We start from the raw sequence: 18,806 nt of genomic DNA on the forward strand, positions 1-18,806 counted from the left end.
TCACCAAGTTCATAAGCTGCTTCCACATTTTCAGGTATTCCTTATTAGCAACACCCCATTTTTCAGTACCAATTAGCTATATTAGTCCATTTTCCACTGCTTATAACAGAATATCTGAAACATTAATTTATTTTTTAAAAGGGGGGAATTTATTTCTTCCAGTTTTGGGGGCTTGGAAGTCCAAGGTCCAGGGTACACATGTAGTAAGGACCTTATTCTTTGGTGAAGGCTCTGCAGAGTCCCATGGCAATGCAGGGTATCACATGATGAGAATGGCAAGAGCTAGAGAGTTAATGTGCTTACTTGTTTTTGTAAATTCATCAGAACTACTCCCTGATAGCCCATTAAACTATTAACCCATTACTCCATGAATGGATTAATTAATTCATGAAGGCACAGTCCTCATGATCCAATCACCTAATTAAGGCCCCACCTTTCAAACACAGTAATTGGATATCCCACCCTCTTAACACTGTTAGAATGGGGGTCAAGTTTCAATAAATATTGGAGGATATTCAATCCACAACAGGCATTAATGTCATTCATGAGGGTTCTGCCCTCATGATCTAATCACCTCCCAAGGGCTCCAGCTCCTAACACTCTCACACTGGTGGTTAGATTTTCAATATATGAATTTTTGAGGGACAAAAACATTCAGACTATATAACAGGCAACATGACACAGAGGATAAACTTGTTTCAGCAAAAACTTATTGTAGGTTAATGAGATAATCACAGAGAATACCATTGTAATGCTGGTCATTTAAAGAGAGCAATAAATAATTCATACACTGAGTAAAAATATACAGGGTTGGTTACCCTTATTCCCTTGTAGGAATAATACCCTGTGTCTTCTGGATTACTCATTGAAAAGTCTGCTCACTCAAATGACTTCCAAAGATTATTTAATCATGTGTATTGAAACTCTATCTTTTATCTCAATAGACATAATTTTAATGGTATATGCACAGTATGATATAATCTACCATTTCATATATATGCAGATTTTAAGGACTCATAAAACTTAATCAATTTTAGCGTTGAAAAAAGACCTTGGATGTTAGCCAATTTTCCCCCTACCCAACATAGATGTTTCCCCAACATCATTGATGACAGATGGTAATACATTTCACATGGAGTCATCCCTCTATCCAGAGTCTATATCCTTTATAGGCACCCATTTCATTTTTGAATATCATATGAAGTAGACATTTTCTCTTAAATTACACTCAAAAATTTCTGTAAAATTTTCAAATATTAATTTTATCTTTGAGATATTGGAAAGGGGGAGAGGTGAAAGAGAGGAATTGATAAAGTGCCAATGAAAATCAATTATATTGTATAATGAAGAATATACTAATTATCTTGATTTGAACATCAAATAAATAAATAAAATTATTGTGAAATAAAAAAAGAGAGAGACATTAGTCCATATCACCCAACATTAAATCTAATGTAGTTACCTGAATAACAAAAAAGGGTTCTAAGGTAAACAGTTCTTCTCCTTTGCCATTTTATCATGATTCTAGATGCTTCTGCATCTTTGTCAGAATCTTCCAAGTGATGACACTCCTTATTAATAGTGCCCGGAAAGAACTGGCAATACCTTTTGAGTTTTAACCAGTGCAGCTACTCAGGAGACTAATATTTTATTTCCACTGTTACTGCATTTTTTCAGATATAGGCTAATACAGCTTAAGACAATTTTTGTCAACTGTATTGAACATATTGGCTCACATTGAGTTTGAACGAAATAAAAGAAAGTCCCAGGAATCAGGGCTTCTCTGTACTATTGTTTAGTTGATTTTTGAAATATAAGAATATATTTTTTCACTTATCCCTATTACTTTATGATACAGTTTTGGTAAAAAATTACATTTTTGCAATATTTTTAAAATCTTGATTATACCATCTAACAAATTAGCTTGCAAGTACTTCCATATTTTGTCATTTAAATTAGATAGGAGATCTCATTGCTATTATATGAGACGGAAAAGAATATCGAATACAAACAGAACCCTGGAACCTCTCACTAAAGGCACAGTTCATTGACTATGATGAAGCAATCACCAGTGAAATACTAAAAATGTAATCTTGTTGTCTGAATCTCTTCCTATTCTAGTCAAGAAAATGATGAGATTTTTTCCCCAAATACCTTGCCAAAATAAAAATGTACTACCTCTAACATTTAATGAGCTACTGAAATGAAGACATAGATAGCATCATGCTGTTTAAGTCTGACATAAAGCTGAGAGAGATATTTAACACAATGGATGATGGTAGCAGGATTTAGAAAGACTGAGTGCCATTCAGTACTTCCAGTGCCTTAGACTTCCCCAACTCGGTCATTAGAAGAAATTTAAAGCCAAAACTATTCATTATATAAAAGAATCATCTAATGCATTTACCATTCATGAATTACTAAAAAATTAGTTTCTGTGATACTGACAATAACAGAAATCCTTGAAATTTCAAAAATATTTTGTCTTTTCTATTTAAATAAAAATGTATAATTTCAAAGTACAATGAGCTTATTCCTTAAAGTTGAATGTCTTAGATTTTTAAAAATTTACATAAATTTGTAAAACCTGAATTATTATGCATATCTCAAAATATTCAATATATATCTATTAATATGACTCACTATTTTTCAGAAAATTGTTTTCTAAAATTTCTGTGCTTTGTACAGAAATCTGGATATCACCCATTTTGCCATTTGAAATATTTCCTGAAGCTTTTTCTATTTACTGAGTACCCTGCAATTCTCTATCTTTGCCAACTTTAATAGGAACTCTGTAGTCACAAACCTACTTGAAATAAACGGGACTGCAAGAGAAGCTTACTAAAGAGGACCTACCAAATGTTTTTATGCAGGATTTTTAATATTTAACCTCAAACTTCATCAGAAGCTGCTGCATCAGTTCCATCCCTTCGTAAGAGCTAAACCAAAGACAAACAAAATTGATCATTTCCCAACTGAATAGTGTCAACTGCCCTAAGCAAGGCTGTGATGCATATGCTGAAATAAGTCATCAGAATGTGATATGTAACTCTCTCCTGTCACTGGATCAAAATGAAGGAAAGGGAACCTCAATGATTTTAACAACTTAGGGAACATCCTGCTGTGCTCAAACTGCGTGAAGAAAACACCATTAACAGCTTATAAGACTTCATCATATGACATATGTGAAGGACAAATAGTCAAGCGCAAAGAATCTTACGTTCTTGAAAGGACGTGAAGAGCATCTGAAAGCGGCTGTTTCGACTGCCCTCGTCCGCCCACATGCGGATCACCCCAAGACCTGTGCGCAGCATCACGTCATTAGCCACAGTGCTACAGAACTTAGCTTTCAAATCCTCCACAGAACTGCTTCCGTCGTACACAGCCACAAAATTCCTTTTGCATTCATTTGAATTCTGCATCTCATAGTCCAAGAATCGTAAGTAAATCTGTAAAACAAAGTTAAAATAATTTCCCCATATCAAAATATGAATGCAGACTAGTAAGTACCAGAACTTCTTTTCTCTTTTTCAGTCTCACAAGACAGTCTTGATTGCAATCAGTCTTATTGTTTTTTGCCACTGTGGGCAGCAGGAAGATGTACAAGTAAGAACAAATTGTGCTTAATATATTTTTTTTTCAAATATTATCCTTTACTTAAATGTGCCATTTCTCATAGCAGAGTATTCTTACCCAATGATCATTATGTGCTCTCATAACTTATTTGGAATCAGTTATTAGTTTTGCAAACTTACACAGTGTTTTATTTTGATACATTCCTGTTAAAATTCCATGGCTTCCTTTTACTTCCAAAATATATGGAAATAAGTATAATTCGTATTAATAGAAAAGGAAAAATAAACTGATATCAAAACACAGTTCCTGATTTCAGTTTGTTTAAATTATTTAACATAATTACACTGCTTCATTTTTGAGCTGGAGTAATTTTTTTAAATAAAGGCTAAGCTCTTCTATGTCTTTTTTCACTATACACAGAGTGAAGTCATTAAGCTAAGTTCACATTAAAAAATTAACATTCAATGGCTAAAAAGTACTATGTAACCTACTTTATATGCAATTTTTTAATGCTCACAACAACTCTGTAAAGTGGCTCATTTTACTGTCAGGTTTAGATGAGGAAACTCAGACTCAGATGGTATAACTTGGGAATTGGGCATGAGGTCCCTCTAACTCGTAGTCCACAGTCCTTCCACTATGTTAACACTGCCTCACATGTACTGGTTCTTGTTTAACAGACATTATTTAAATCTGTACCAATGTGCATTCAAAATCGCAAGTAATTAATTCAACCAAAGACAAATCTGTGAAGGAGTTGTTTGTCCACTCATCCATCAATTCAGCAATACCCACAGCCTGGCCTCTCCCTTTGTCTTGTCACAGACACTAGTCAAGGCATTGTGGATGCAATCGTGAACAAGAAAATGCTGCCCGTGCTGAAAGCCTGTGTCAATTAAATCATGATTTTACACCTTTTTTTTTTTAACATTAATATCTATAGGCTATTTCTTCTTAAATATACTTCTCTTAATGTAACATAGACATAAACTAGACACATGTATCAAATTAAAAATTCAACTATTTCATTACTCTATATACACTGTGAAATTTATATGACAAAGTTTTTTTGCATCCAGTATGTTTAACCTAAATTTAGAAGTTTCACTATTTAAATGAAAGAAAGGTATCTTTTGCCTCAATGAACTTATTGATTTGGGCACCAGTCCTTGGAAATGTCACCCTGTTGACATAGTTGTTTTCTGTCTCCACTGACACTTCTATGCTATTTCAACAGTCTCCTAACTCACCTGGATGTTTGCAAGGTACAGACTCTCCAGTCCACCCCCAAAGCCTAGCCCAGCTAAAGTTATATTTCTAAGAAACAAATCTAATAATCATATTCATTTAGCCAAAATCTTCAACTGGCATATTAAAAAATATTTAAAAACCATAAAATGGCAAAGGCACCCCCCCCAATTCTTATCTCCCAGCATTGCACACTTATTTTCAAAAATGCCATCCTTTATGTACATGCCGTTAGTTTTACATGATGTAACTATTCTCTATCTTCTGCATAGAAGCTTCCTTCTGATATGTACAAAGTCTAGTCAATTGTTACATAACTAGTGAAGGATTTTTACTGCTCCTGCTCACCTGTCAACTACAGTAAAATTATTCTCTATAACTTCTATGCCAAAATATGGTTTTGAACATATTTTAAACAGAAGATACAGATTATATGTGCCTTCTAGTAAATTGTATGTTCCTAAAAAGCTGGAATAGCAGTACATATTTTTGTATTCTAAGTGTTAAATGATGTTTTGCACATATTAAGCACTCCATAAAAGTCTTTGAAAAGTATTATGCCTTGCATGATATGAAGTTTTTCATGTATAGCCATCTCGTGACATTTCAGTTGGAAGCTATCCTGAAATTTCCAGACTTTGATGCTAATTTTAAATTAACTGCCATTACTACAGCCTTATGAAACATACACCCCAAGAAAACCTGCATTTTCTTTATGCCCAGGTTATTGCTTTATTTTATTCTATCAAAAGCTCAAATATTACTTATGAAGTCCATGTATGATCTACTCTTGCCAACACAATATTACATTCTTGAAATTACCCACAGAATTTCAAAAATGTCCAGTTGAAGAAGGCATATACCGGGCCAAGCCTGTGGCGCACTCGGGAGAGTGCAAGACAAAAAAAAAAAAAAGAAGGCATATACCTGAGAATGTCAAGCCTTCCAAGTATATACTAATCACGTTTTTTTTTCTCATATATTCACATAATTTTTTAAAAGAAGTGGTTTTTCAAATGACCTTTACTAGGAAGCTGGAGCAAAGAAGACAAAAATAGCTTTCTCAAGGAAAATAAGCAAATTAATGTGAGAGCCTTAAATAGGATTAAAATCACTAACTCTGGTTTAAAGTTTCTTTTCACTATACCACATTGATCCCTCCTGACTAAAAGTAAACAAACTGAAAATACCACAAAAATATAAACTAAAATCTAGGTATTTTTGTAGTATTTTCAGTTTGTTTACTTACAGTAAACTTGTGAAATGCCACAAAAAAATATGTATTTATATCCTCAAATCCTATGGAACAAATCCAACATAATTTACCAGCTCTCAAAAGAATATGCAATTTCAATTGGAAATATAGAAAGTTACCAGCAGGAGAAAACCTTGATGAGGGTAGTGAAGGATTGTATTCCACTACTTTGAAGTCTAATGCAAAATAATCTCAGCCCCCCAATACTCTTACAATTATAAAAACCAAGTACTATGCCCACAGAAGGAAAAATATTTAATTAAAGTGATTGACTCATTAAAGAAAGAAAGATATTGATCACTTAATGTTTTCAAGTTGAAGTGTTTGTGTGGTCTGATGTGTCTGAACCATTATTTCAAGTTTCTTACACTGCATGTAGAAATGAAACTTAAAATGCCAATTTATTATAAGGAAAAGAAAGTTTGCATGGTATATTGACAACAGTTTAAGACATTGTTAATTCATTATTTTATTCAAATCTCTCAACAATGGACACTTGTTATAATCATTTTAAGATGAAGAAAACTGAGGTTTAGAAAAATTAAGGAACTTTCTCAAAGTGACACAAGTCCTTAGGTGACGGATTGGTTTTAAAGTCAGATCTGCCTGACACTTGGCTTCTCATTAGCACACTACACAGCCTCATATAAAATTGTTTAAAAATGCTCCTGGAAATAAAGCTGTAATCTTAAAACAAACCACAAGAAAGTAAGTAATTAAACAAACAAATAAGCAAGCGAAGCAAAACCATTTTGATTTCCTAAAACAGGCTAGGAAACATGCCGACTATCAAGGTATAAATGAAATTCATAGAAAATAGATATGTCCCTCTGAAATAAAGGGCTGTCTTAAAATTATTTTAAAATAGGATTATTTTATTTTATATTATTTTTAACTATATTGCTATAGTTAGAAAGTCAGTTTGCATATGTGGCCCATGTTTTCTCATTTGACAGTTCTAGAGAGTGTCTGTATTTTCCATACGAACTGACTGACTTGCATTTATAAAGGAAGTGCAATGAATGCCATCTAAGTACCTTCTATATTTGAAGGGCATTCTTATCAAAGAAAACACTATTTATAGAGGAAGTGAACAATTATGGATTTTCTGTAATCATTTCTGAAGCACTCAACGATTTTTAACTTCAATTTTTTTATCATAAAGGAAAATAAATAAAATATACCAGAGGGGTATTTGTTTTACTGGATCTAGAACTGTCACTGCAAAAGCCAAATTCCATTAGCTAGGAAAAGTGATCAAGATTTTTCACACTAGCTCTAGAATATATCACATAAAAGCCCTCTCTTATTTGACTGACTATCTCATCAGCTTATAGTTTGTGCCATATTAATACCAGGAGAAACAGTCATTTAAGGTAGCAAACTGCAGAAAGCTCTTTAGTCCCTCTACAGAAGAAGAGAGAAAATGATGAACAGAATAATATATAACTCTAGTAAAGTAGTCAGATTATAATCTCTTCTCAGTGAATCATTTTGATGCATTCTTCTTTTTAATCAATCACAAAGAATTTGAACTGACAAGATGATTTATTGAATAGGACATGAGAAACTCCAGAACATATAATCAATGTCTGGTAATATCTGTTATTCAAATCACACTAATATAAAAAGCAGGATTTCTTTTTCATATGCATAACAAATAAATCTGGCTAACAATTTACTGAGTAATATATTTATAAGCAAAATTTAATAGCAACTTCTCATCTCATAATGATATGTATAAAATAGGAATTGTTTCAGGCAATTATTTAATACTTACCAGAACAGTTTTCTCCATAATTAATAAAAATTAAATATGTCACTGTCCAAGAAAGGATGTATATGGTCTCAAAACCACTAGACACTTTGGTAAATCAAGCCATATTCTAAAAGTGTGTAGCCCAGGACTTCTGTGGTTATTGACTTATTTGTGACTGGACATGTCTGTTTTATAATATCAGGTAGGATATCTCATACATTTGGAGGATAGCAGCATTCCCTTTATTTGTAGAAGAAAACCAGGACATCACATGGTTTTGTGAAATGTAATACATAACACCCACACAGACACCCCACAACAAATCCTGATATAACAATATTAAAATGATTTTCTGGTATGTATAGACAGGTATCAAAATATTTAAAGTCCTCCTTAGGACTAAAATCTGACAGTACAAAAATGAGATTCCATTTTAAAAAATAGTTGAACCATAGCATTTTTGTTGGTAGTTATCTAGCCAGTTAAAATTTTCATTTTGTTTACTCAACTTTATTCTAATTTCTGGAGATAATGAAGGCAAACAATCTTTAGAATGCATAATACTTATTATTGTAATCAATTATACTTGCTATCCTTAGTCTATTGCATTAGTTTTCTACTGCTCTGTGGCAAATTACTACAAATTTAGCAGCTTTAAACAACACCCATTTGTTACCTCACAGTTCTGCAGGTTAGAAGTACTCAGGCTTGACTGTGTTCTCTGCTAAGGGCATATGAGGCTGAAAATGCTGTTCCTTGTGATTCTGGGACCAACGTTTGCATTTTCTTGATGGCTGTTTATTAGGGTTCAACTTCACACCTGGAAAACGTTCCCTGGTCCTCTGATTCTCTGACTGCCCCTTTTGCCTACGTCCAGAGAAAACTCTCTGCTTTTAAAGGTCTCATGTGATTAGATTAAGCTCATGCAGATTATCTCAGTTTTGATAAACCCAAAGTCATTTGACTGTTATCATCAAATACAGCTTAACTGTATCATCAAAAGCCCTTTTGCCAGTTAATGATATAATCAGGTGTTTGGTATATTATCATACTCACAGTCCCAGGGATTGCAGCTGGAAATCTGGGTGCCCTCTTAAGACTGCCTACAGCACTTCTGTTTATCATATAAGTAACCTTAACACACTTTACTATAAAAGACTATTGCCTTACTATATTTGTCAAGTTTTTATGTTTATTTGATTATGATTTGACTGAAAATATTTTTAAATTAAGTAGCAAATTAAAAATTAGGTTGAAGTATTAAATGATGGGAAAAAAGTAAATGCTAGAGTTTTGTTCCCCCAGAATATCAATTATTAAATTAATTACTTTCATTTGTACATTTTTAATAAGTCTTTTGCCTCTCTCTCTTATCCTATCTGTCTTAGCAAATGATAAGTATGTGAAGTCATGGATTTATTAATTAGCTTGATTTAATCATTCCACAATGCAAACATATATGAAAGCATCACATTGTGCCTGAAATACATACAATAAATATTTGTCAATTAAAAATAAATTTTATAAATATAAAATAATTTTTTTTAGAAAGCTTGATTATTTCCCCAAATAGTATGGTTTTGTGACATCAAACTGGACCAGGAGTTAGAAGATACTGATCTTGCTCCAGTTGTGTTACAAACTAGTCAAATATTTGGGCAAGTTACTTAACATAAATTCATGGAATTTTGGTTTTGAGAGGGTGTTCGTGTTATTTATGCCAAAAAATTACTTGACTTTTAATTACTATATAAAATCACTGCCAAACTCTGCTTGGATTCTTCCTGTGGAATCTCATTTGATTCTCATTTATTAAAACAAAAGCCTTCTCTATTTTGAATCTAAAACTGTATTTATCTAGTTTCAAATACTTAAATAGATTACAGTCTTTAAAACTACGCAGATTAAGTCTTATTCCTTTTTCATACGACAGTCCTTCAACTATTTGAAGATTGCTGCCATGTCATTTTTTCTAGATATACACCAGTTCATTTTTTGCAGGAATTTTAATTGAATAACAGACATTCTTCTTGGCACTGAGTGTTTAGACATAAATAAGGCTCAGTCTTTATGGAATTAAAGTTCAAATAGTTAACACACCTTGATCCCCATCATTCTATTCTGGTGGCTGTTTTCTGGACCAGATTCAGAACTAGACACTGTAATACACTTCCACCATACTTGCTCTAGAATCTGTATGTATACAGAAATATTTGCTGTATGTACATAGAGGCATATTTCTACACCCTATTGTTAACCCATCTAGAACTTCATTATCCTGACTCAGCTTATTTATCTGTTAAATGTCTAGTCAGTAACAAGTTTACAGCATTCTTTCTGGCTCTGGTTTTCCAAACTCTAAAAAATCTGAAATAGTCACATTCTAATTAAAGTCATCAGAATTCCATTACTGTTCTCAAATAAAGGAAATATCAGATATTACATTTTCTGTTTGTTAAAAGGCTGAGAAGAACTATGCAATTTATATAAGTTTTAATAGAACCCAAGTAAGCAATCTAGCAATTTCATTGTACAATATGGTTCAGTCACCATGTATCATTCAAATATTCTCCACAAGCCATTTAAAGTTTAACTTGTGCTTTGATAGTCTATTCTCATAAACTGCTAGGAACTCCATAAAAATAAGAAGCCCACATAGGCAGTAATCTCCAGTTCTTGCTTTTCTCCGCAGTATTCAAAGCCACTCCCTATCCTCTGACCTTTAATTGAACAGAGAAAGCCTGTCACAATAGAGCCATCTTTGTCCAGTTCTGCAGGCAGCTTCCCCTTTGGGTCATGGAATGCCAAATTCTGTAACAGACAGGTACACTGGGTATTGTTGTTATAGGATTGCACAAAGGACAGTCTATTTACCAGCTGGAAGAAAGAGGTGTGTATTTACACTCTCATAAAAACCTTGTCTTTAACGCTGCAGGGACAAAGATGCTGGTTACCACAAATCTTTCCTGTTTAAAAAAGCCCTTTGAAATATCTTTCATTCATGGAGTTTAAGAAAAATAAACAGCATTTGCATGTGAATCTACATACTATGTAAAAGATCATAATAAACTGCAATATAACTCTCTTATAATTCATTTAGCGGGTGTTTATGGTTTTATATCACCAACAGCTTTTACAACAACAAAAAAAAGAAAAACAAACAAAACCAAAAAAATCTATGTCTTTCTTCGTAATGCAATTAACTTCTTCAAAGACTTTTCTCAGATGCAAAGAGAACTGTGTCAAAGCTGGAAGTGGGATCATGGTCCCTGAATCTCCGTGGCTGGAAGTTTGGGGAAAATGTGCAGACTTCCATTTTTATGCACAAACCCTAGAGACATACATATTCAAGGAAGAATCAAGTGAAGACCGACAAATATATTATCTGAAATACAAAGTGTCTCAAAGGTGACTCTTCTTTTTCCCTTACCCTGCATATGCCGTCACCAAATTCTGCTGTGCCTATCTTTAATTATTCCTTCATTGTCAATCATCACAACCTAGTGTCAGCCACAGGCATTACTGCCACAGCTCCCTACCCAGTCTTCTGCTTGCAGTGTTAACTTCTCTGTCCTTTAAAGGAAAAACTATTTATCTAAACTGCAAATCTGGTCACCTCACTTTTCTGCTCAGCTTTTCCATACTTCTCTAATGCACTCAGGATGAAGTCCAAGTTCTTTTGGGAGGCCTACAGAGTCAATCAGCTTAATGACTCACCTCCTCTCTATAATCATGCTTCTATTTGGTCACATGCTATTACTTTAATTCCTGAAAAAGCAGACTCTCTTCTGAGTCCTTGACTTTATAGATGTGACTTCCTCTGTCTGGAGAGCTTTCCCACCTGGTTTACCTGACACAATATTATTTCACATTAAGGTTCAGCCAAGATCCTGACTACTATTTAGTTCCACCTTTGACTTACCCTACCAGGTATACATGGTCTTTTCCCTCATTCTATTTATTCTTCCTTACAAATACCTCAATGATATTGTCTTATTGCTTGTATATTTTTGTTGAATAACTGTCTAAGCACTAAACTGAAAACCTGAGAGCAGGCACTGTCATGCTTTTTATTTCACTGGCATAGTGCTTGAGAATTTGTACAGTTAAAAAAGCAATTAAGTTATTTAAACAACAAACTGTTTCAACCTCAATAAATAGTTAACTACAAATCTATTAAATCAATAATGTTTAGTTGTAACTCTATAACTGAGAATAAAAGGAGGAGCATAAGCAAATAATCAACACTTCACATTTAAAACAGCTACTGGCACAAAAATCACTCATTCTCAATTTTTCTGAGGCTGTATTCATAAATAGCGTGAATATTATTGTTCTACAAGTGTTTCCAAAATGCTGGCCTGAGTGTAAATCTGGCCCACACTATGTTCACTTTCATACATATAGTACTTTAAAGTTTTATAATGTATTGCCAACACCCGAAAATCAGAATGATTGGCACAAAATTTGTATTTGTGGTGTGTTCTGAAAAAAAGTGGAATTCTTGGTGATGCTGGGCCCACACTTCCCCATAACAATAATTACAAGGAGCTGAACAGGCAGTTAAGCAGTGGCTATCCCCTTCGAATGGGCACAGGCTCTTTTAGGGCCTGTTACCACTGTCCCCCAACTTTGTTATAACTGTATTTTATATGCCAGACACATGACTTTGTAAGCCCTGGACAATTTCTTTCACAGATATGATTTTAGGCTAAACAACAAACAAACTACAGACACCGACAATATGTGTTTAAGTGTAATTATACCTGGAATCACAGCTTGTGCATAACATTTCAATCTATTTTTCAGAGAGGTAGACTTTAGAGTCTCCTGTCCAGATTACCAAAGGATCTCTTCAGCACATTTTCCTTAGTGTTATTTGTGACACTGAAAGTTAGATTGTTCAGGGGAAGACAAGTTGCATTTCAAAATCAAAGTAAAATGATAGCTGATGATTGCACCCTGAAACGTATTAAGCATGTCCAGTTGGTTCAAAGCAGTGCATGCTCCAGACACTCCTCAAGTCGACTGTGAAGTCTGGGATTCACCCTAAGACTGACCTTGGACCGTGGAGGTGCCCGGATGTACCACTTGCAGTCGACGGCCTCGCTGGCAGAAGCTTTGCCTTCCTTCATGATTTGTACAGACTCCACGATTCCTTCGGGACCGCCCGTCTCAAACTCACAGGCTAAGTAACAAAATGCCGAACAAACACACAAAACGGAGCTTGAATAATAAACCAAAAGTATATTTCATAGCAGAAAACAAAGACCTCTGAACATTATTAAGTATCTACTGTACCAACCTGGTAATGGTTTCAAAACTCCAAGGTCCTTAAAGTCAGGATCTTAAAAATTGAGAAAAAGACAATTAGTCCTATTCTGCGTCTATTACTTACAATGATGTTGAGTAATATTCCATTAAATTGTCCAAGAATCTGCCTGAAAAAGACACACTAGGAGAAATAAAATGGTGAAATAAAAAGTGCATGATGTTAGGGCTGAAATGTTAATTTATACAATCTAGTGTTACTACAGGATTTTTATCAATACAAAAGAAGCCGTTTTTATTTAAAAATAATAATAATAATAAAAAACAGAAAAAAACTCAAAAACTTTCCAATGCCACTTCTGCATCTAATCATCTAATGAAAATCTTACTTATTATCTATAACTCCATGATCAGACAATAGATGTTTTTGTAGAATGTATCCATAGGTAATTCAAGGTTTGGGACCAACTTCAAGATAAAATTCTTTTAACTGATTCAAAAGATTCTATAAATTATTGAAACACAATTTTCAACTGGAATAGTGAGAGCATACGGTTAAGATGTAACATCTAGAGCTCTCCTCTGGCTGTCTGTACTGTCCTCTTTTCATCAAACTTTCATTTCATACCATCCTAGCTTTTGAAGTTATTCCTCAGAATTCTCCTTTATTGATCAATACCCACTCTCTCCTCTGTCCTCTCCTCAGCAGACCTCAAGCCTGGGTCTCTGTTCTTCTCTGCTCATTTACATGTTTCAGGAAAGCTTTCTTTATCTCAGAAGTGTCCTAATTGTTATAAGCCAAAAATAGGCGTCTCATTCACATTTCCTGAAATTGGTTTTGAGATAGGTATGCATCAGGGAAACAGAAAGGTGAGCCTGTCAAAGGCTTGTGAGAAAGTTTTCCTCAGAGTACAGACAGACAAGGCATACACAGTTTTTCTGGCTTGCATTATGGTCGTTTATATTGGACCATTTGGAATCATGTGCACTGGTCAACTTTTGATGTTGAGAGGTGCTAATGTAAGAAAATGCTGACTCAGAATGGAAACATGGAGAACCATAAGTCCTTAAGAATGTCACTGAGTCACTGAATTAACTTTTTCTGGAGTTGCATTTCTCTGGGCTTTTAGTTTTTTAAAACTACATGTTCTTCTAGCCTCAGACATGTTGAGTTGGATTTTCTTTTGCTTATGGGTGGGTAAAGGCATCAGTGTCTATGATGTATTGTTCAAGATACATGTTATATAATTTAAAATATGTTTGAGAAACTTAATGTGTTATTACGATATGGTATTAGCTATAAATTAAAAATCTTAGAGAGTTAGAATTAATTTGCAAGACGCTACTCAACAATGATGTAGGACTGCAATGTGAAAAGGTAGCATTCTTTCTAGAGGAAATTTGTTCTGGATATTAAGACCACATGTACTTCTATGTGCGTGTGTATCTAAGTGTGCCTTGTTGTATGTCTGTGTGCATGGATGCACTAAATCTGCACCTGCAGGGGGATTGTTGTTAGTTTAGCTATCCTTACTAAATGTTGTTTTTTTGTTTTTTGTTTTTTTTTTTTTGTCAAACCATGATGTGGACTGATCTGTTAAAAATGAGAGGCTGGGATCAGCCATACCACAATATAGATGTAGAAGCAATCTAGACTAAATTTATTATAGGACACTGTTAGAACACATTAATAAATTTTGAATCAAGATAAAAATTGCTTTTTATGACTGTTTGAAAGCAGTTCCTCTACCTTTTGGGAAATAAATAAAAGAAAAAGAAATACTTGTAAGCAATTTTCATGAAAGACATGAAAATGAAGACATCATACAAGATACCTTCTAGCAGGGATTTTTTTTTTCTTTCATCTAAATCAGTGGATATTTGGTTAATCTTTCAATAAATATGTGTGTAATACCTACTGTGTACAAGAAAAGAACTATGTTTTGTATAGAACTATTCAGATTTGTTGTCACCATTAAGCATTTGATTGGTATGGAAGAGACTCATTCATATCTTCCTTATTTTTAAATAAAGCTTGCCCACTGCAGGTATCTAGATTCCTTGTCATTCATTACATTCTTTTTACCATTTAGTATATTGCTTAATTATTTTTATTATTTTTTTCTTTTTTCTTTCTTTTTTTTTTTTTTTGTGATCGGTAAGGGGATCGTAACTCTTGGCTTGGTGTCACCCACACTGCGCTCAGCCAGGAAGCGCACCGGCCATCCCTATAATAGGATCCGAACCTGCGGCCTCGGCGCTCCCAGCGCCACACTCTCCCGAGTTAGCCACGGGTCGGCCCTAATTATATTTATTATTAATGCTCATTATTTCCTTTTTGGTTAGACTGTTTCAGTTGTGCATGACTGTTCCTGTAATTTTGGTGGCAATGTAGTTGGCATTCTGTTTTCTAATTTGAAGGCTAACATTTATCATTTTTATAATTCATGCCAAACAACGTTGAGAAAAATGCCAGTTCTGGGAATTAAAAATTTATTTTTGTCTTTGTAGTAAAAGTGATAGTACTGGTGATTTTTTAAAAAATCAAAAAAAAAAAAAAAACCCCAGGAAAAATTGATTTTGAGATTCCACTTATATTAGTCACCAGTAATAGTGCAATAACAGATGATCCATATGACCTGCAGAAACAAGCAAATAAGTAGCAAAAAATATTTTAGAAATGGCCTAAATTGAATTTAAGAGTATAAAGATTGATTGATTGCTCAAGGTCGTTTGGGGGCAATGACATAAATTATTATGCATATGCACAATAAAGTTGGACTTAGTAACTAGTTTTCTACTACAGACCTCCCCCCAAATCTATTCTTCATGAACCAACCTCAATAAACTTTAAAAAATATAAACGAAATGATGGTACCCACCTGGCTTTCCATTGCCTTTAGAATGAGGTGTGTTCTTGTCCCCCGCCACCTGCCCCTGCTCTCTCTGTTCTAATCACAGTTACTCATCTCTATTTTTCAAGCATTCACACTGTTTCCATCCCCACCCTTTGAACGTGCTCTTTTGTCTGTCTGTGTGCCTTTCTTCAGGTCTTTGCACAGCTGGATCTTTCTCATTCTCCAGTTGTTGGCTCAAATATTATATTCTCAGAAATTCCTTCCTCAAAAACCCTCTCTACAGTAGCCCTGTTTTTCCTTTTATTTTCTCCTCTCATGGTTCTTATTACAATTTACAATTATTTTGCTATTTGTTGGTTTACATTTTTATTGACCAACTACTCCTGCTAGCCCATAGTGAGGTAAGCTCTATATGGAACCATATGATTCTTGATTTTCTATACAGGACTTGAAACTGTGCTTGGGCGTAGTAGGAGAACAATATATTATTGAATTTGATATATTTCTCTGTGTATAAAAAATTCAGTTATTTTACACTAAGTTGATTTTCTTATATGTTGAAGTGATTGCAATGTTTTATACTTATGCTCTTCCAAACCACATGTTCTCACAGTAAGTATGAGGGAACTTCAAAAAGTACATGGAAAGATTCATATTATCTTCTAATTCTATTTTTCCATGGACGTTGTGAAGTATCCTCGTATGTCACATCAGGTGCTTTATTAAAGACTGGCCTCCTGTTTATCAAACCCATAACTTTTTTTTCCTGAGTATAGAGTTAGACTGTATTTCTCAGTTTCCGATGCAATTGCAGGTGGCCACGTAACTGAGTTCTGGCCAATAATATGTGGACAAAAGGTTGAACTTTACTTGCAGGCTGGGTTCACAAAAACTTCTCAAAAAAATCTTCCACTGTCTTTCTTCCACAGTCAACCTCAAAAGCCAATTATTGAGAATGCAGAACTCCATCAGCTGTACTTCCTGTATGGACATGTGGAGGACAGACAGCCTCTTCCTTGACTCTGATTAGACTTTACATGATTAAATAATAAACTTATATTATGAACTACTGAGGTTTTAGATTTTTTTATGTGTTTCAACTATTATTCCCCTAACTCAGAAATGCCTCTTCCATGAGATTTAAAAGTCAAACTATTTTTATAATAATAATATTATTTTTTTTGATACTCTCCTTTTCTTAAGAATGTATGGCAGAGTTTTCCAGACCTTACCTGACATGTGATGACATCAGCACTATTATGGCTAATAAAGTACTTGATGGTGTTCTAAGAATATTGTAAGGTAAAGGGTTAGGGTTTAAATAACGTGCATTTTCAGACATTAGTTCAATTTGTTCTCAGTAAGTTTACTGGATATTTACTGGCTATTTTAAGTTATTGTTAATACTTGTATAATCCCAATAACCCCATTTTTGTCCAAGACACTCTTATTTTAAAATGCCAAAATTTTCTAGAGCTTACCAGTAAACACAACAAGAATTAAGTACATTTTCTTCCTTATTTTGTATATCTATCTATCTATCTACTTTGAAATCTTTCATGAATTTTTAATTTTTATCTTAAATTATAACAATTATGAAACAATAATATTTCCTCTTAAATAAAAAAAATATACTATATTTTTTATTATGGCAAAAGATGGGCATTTGTCTTAGAAAAAAAGAGATTTAAAGACTCCCTTTCTCCACCACTGCTACACCACCTACATATAAAAATTGCAAAAAAAAATTAAACTGACATTTTAAACAGGTTTCTTACTAATGGAAGGAAAGAATCTATTCTAAATAAAATGAGAAAAACTGTAGAAAAAAATTAAAATATGACACAATATATCTTTCCTTTAGCTATATAGATATTAATTCTTTACTAAGATTTAGACAGAAAAAAATTTAAAATAAGTTTATTATGACAGTTTAATTGCAGTTTTATTTTGAGACAAATAAGAGTTATGAAAAATAGTATTGGCTATTTTAAACATAGGCATTGTTAGCTTTTTAAAAGCCAAATATCACTTTTCAAACTTAAAATGGCAAAGACACTGAAACATCTTACAGAATATAAATTGTTTTGCCGTGGCTGATTCTACACACGCACAAAGAGCTGAGAGACTAATACAGCCACGTGCAGCTGCCATTGCTTAATGCTTACTGGGTGAAAAGTTGGTAAAAGAAACCAGCATATGTCCACTTTGCAAGCATATGGTAACAAGGTGATTTAAAGTTTTAGCTTAAACAAGAAGACAAAGTTAATATCTGTTCTACAGGACTTTACTTCTGTCTAACAAATGAGCAGATGTACAAACAAGGTTGAACTTCCTTATTTTGCTTGAAATGGTCCAGCACTCAGCATGGATCAATCATCAAAGATCTTCTTTTATGTGACTGCTTGCAACAAATATAAGTGGGGCTGAAATATTCAAATTGTTGGATAATTGTCAAATCTTATAGCTTATGCCAGGGCATCTGGGTTGACATGTGCTTTGATGGTGCAGAAGTCACAGTGGATAAAACTGATGATGCCCTAGCAGTGAATCAGGACACTGGAACCAAACCTTTGTGGCTAGTATTCTTTCTATAATTCATCGCCATGCATTTGTGGGGTGAACACGATTTTTATTTTCTTTAAACCTCCTGATGAAGCACTAAAAGCTATTTTTTAAAAACATATTCAGAAATTGTTTTAATATTTTGTAAGATGAAATATTAAGTATAATTAAGGCACTTACACTGCAGATTGACTTGTATGATGGTTTTCTTAAGAAAAATCACTTTTTCAGTTGTTTGAATTGTGAGCTGAACCACCTGCTTTTTTCATGAAGC

The 18,806-nt window shown here is 33.8% G+C and overlaps 1 protein-coding gene across 1 annotated transcript in view; it reads right to left on the reverse strand.

Moving 5' to 3' along the window:
- NETO1 (neuropilin and tolloid like 1) overlaps positions 1–18,806 on the reverse strand; it is a 123,274-nt gene that overhangs the window by 28,798 nt on the left and 75,670 nt on the right. Inside the window, exons 5-7 of the mRNA XM_063077339.1 lie at positions 13,144–13,185; positions 12,899–13,026; positions 3,221–3,449 (exon numbers count right to left, since the gene is read on the reverse strand). Of these exons, the coding sequence (XP_062933409.1) occupies positions 3,221–3,449; positions 12,899–13,026; positions 13,144–13,185 (399 nt within the window). The remainder of the gene's footprint in view (positions 1–3,220; positions 3,450–12,898; positions 13,027–13,143; positions 13,186–18,806) is intronic.

The sequence above is a fragment of the Cynocephalus volans genome, chromosome 13 (assembly GCF_027409185.1).
Source record: "Cynocephalus volans isolate mCynVol1 chromosome 13, mCynVol1.pri, whole genome shotgun sequence".
Classification (NCBI taxonomy): Eukaryota; Metazoa; Chordata; class Mammalia; order Dermoptera; family Cynocephalidae; genus Cynocephalus; species Cynocephalus volans.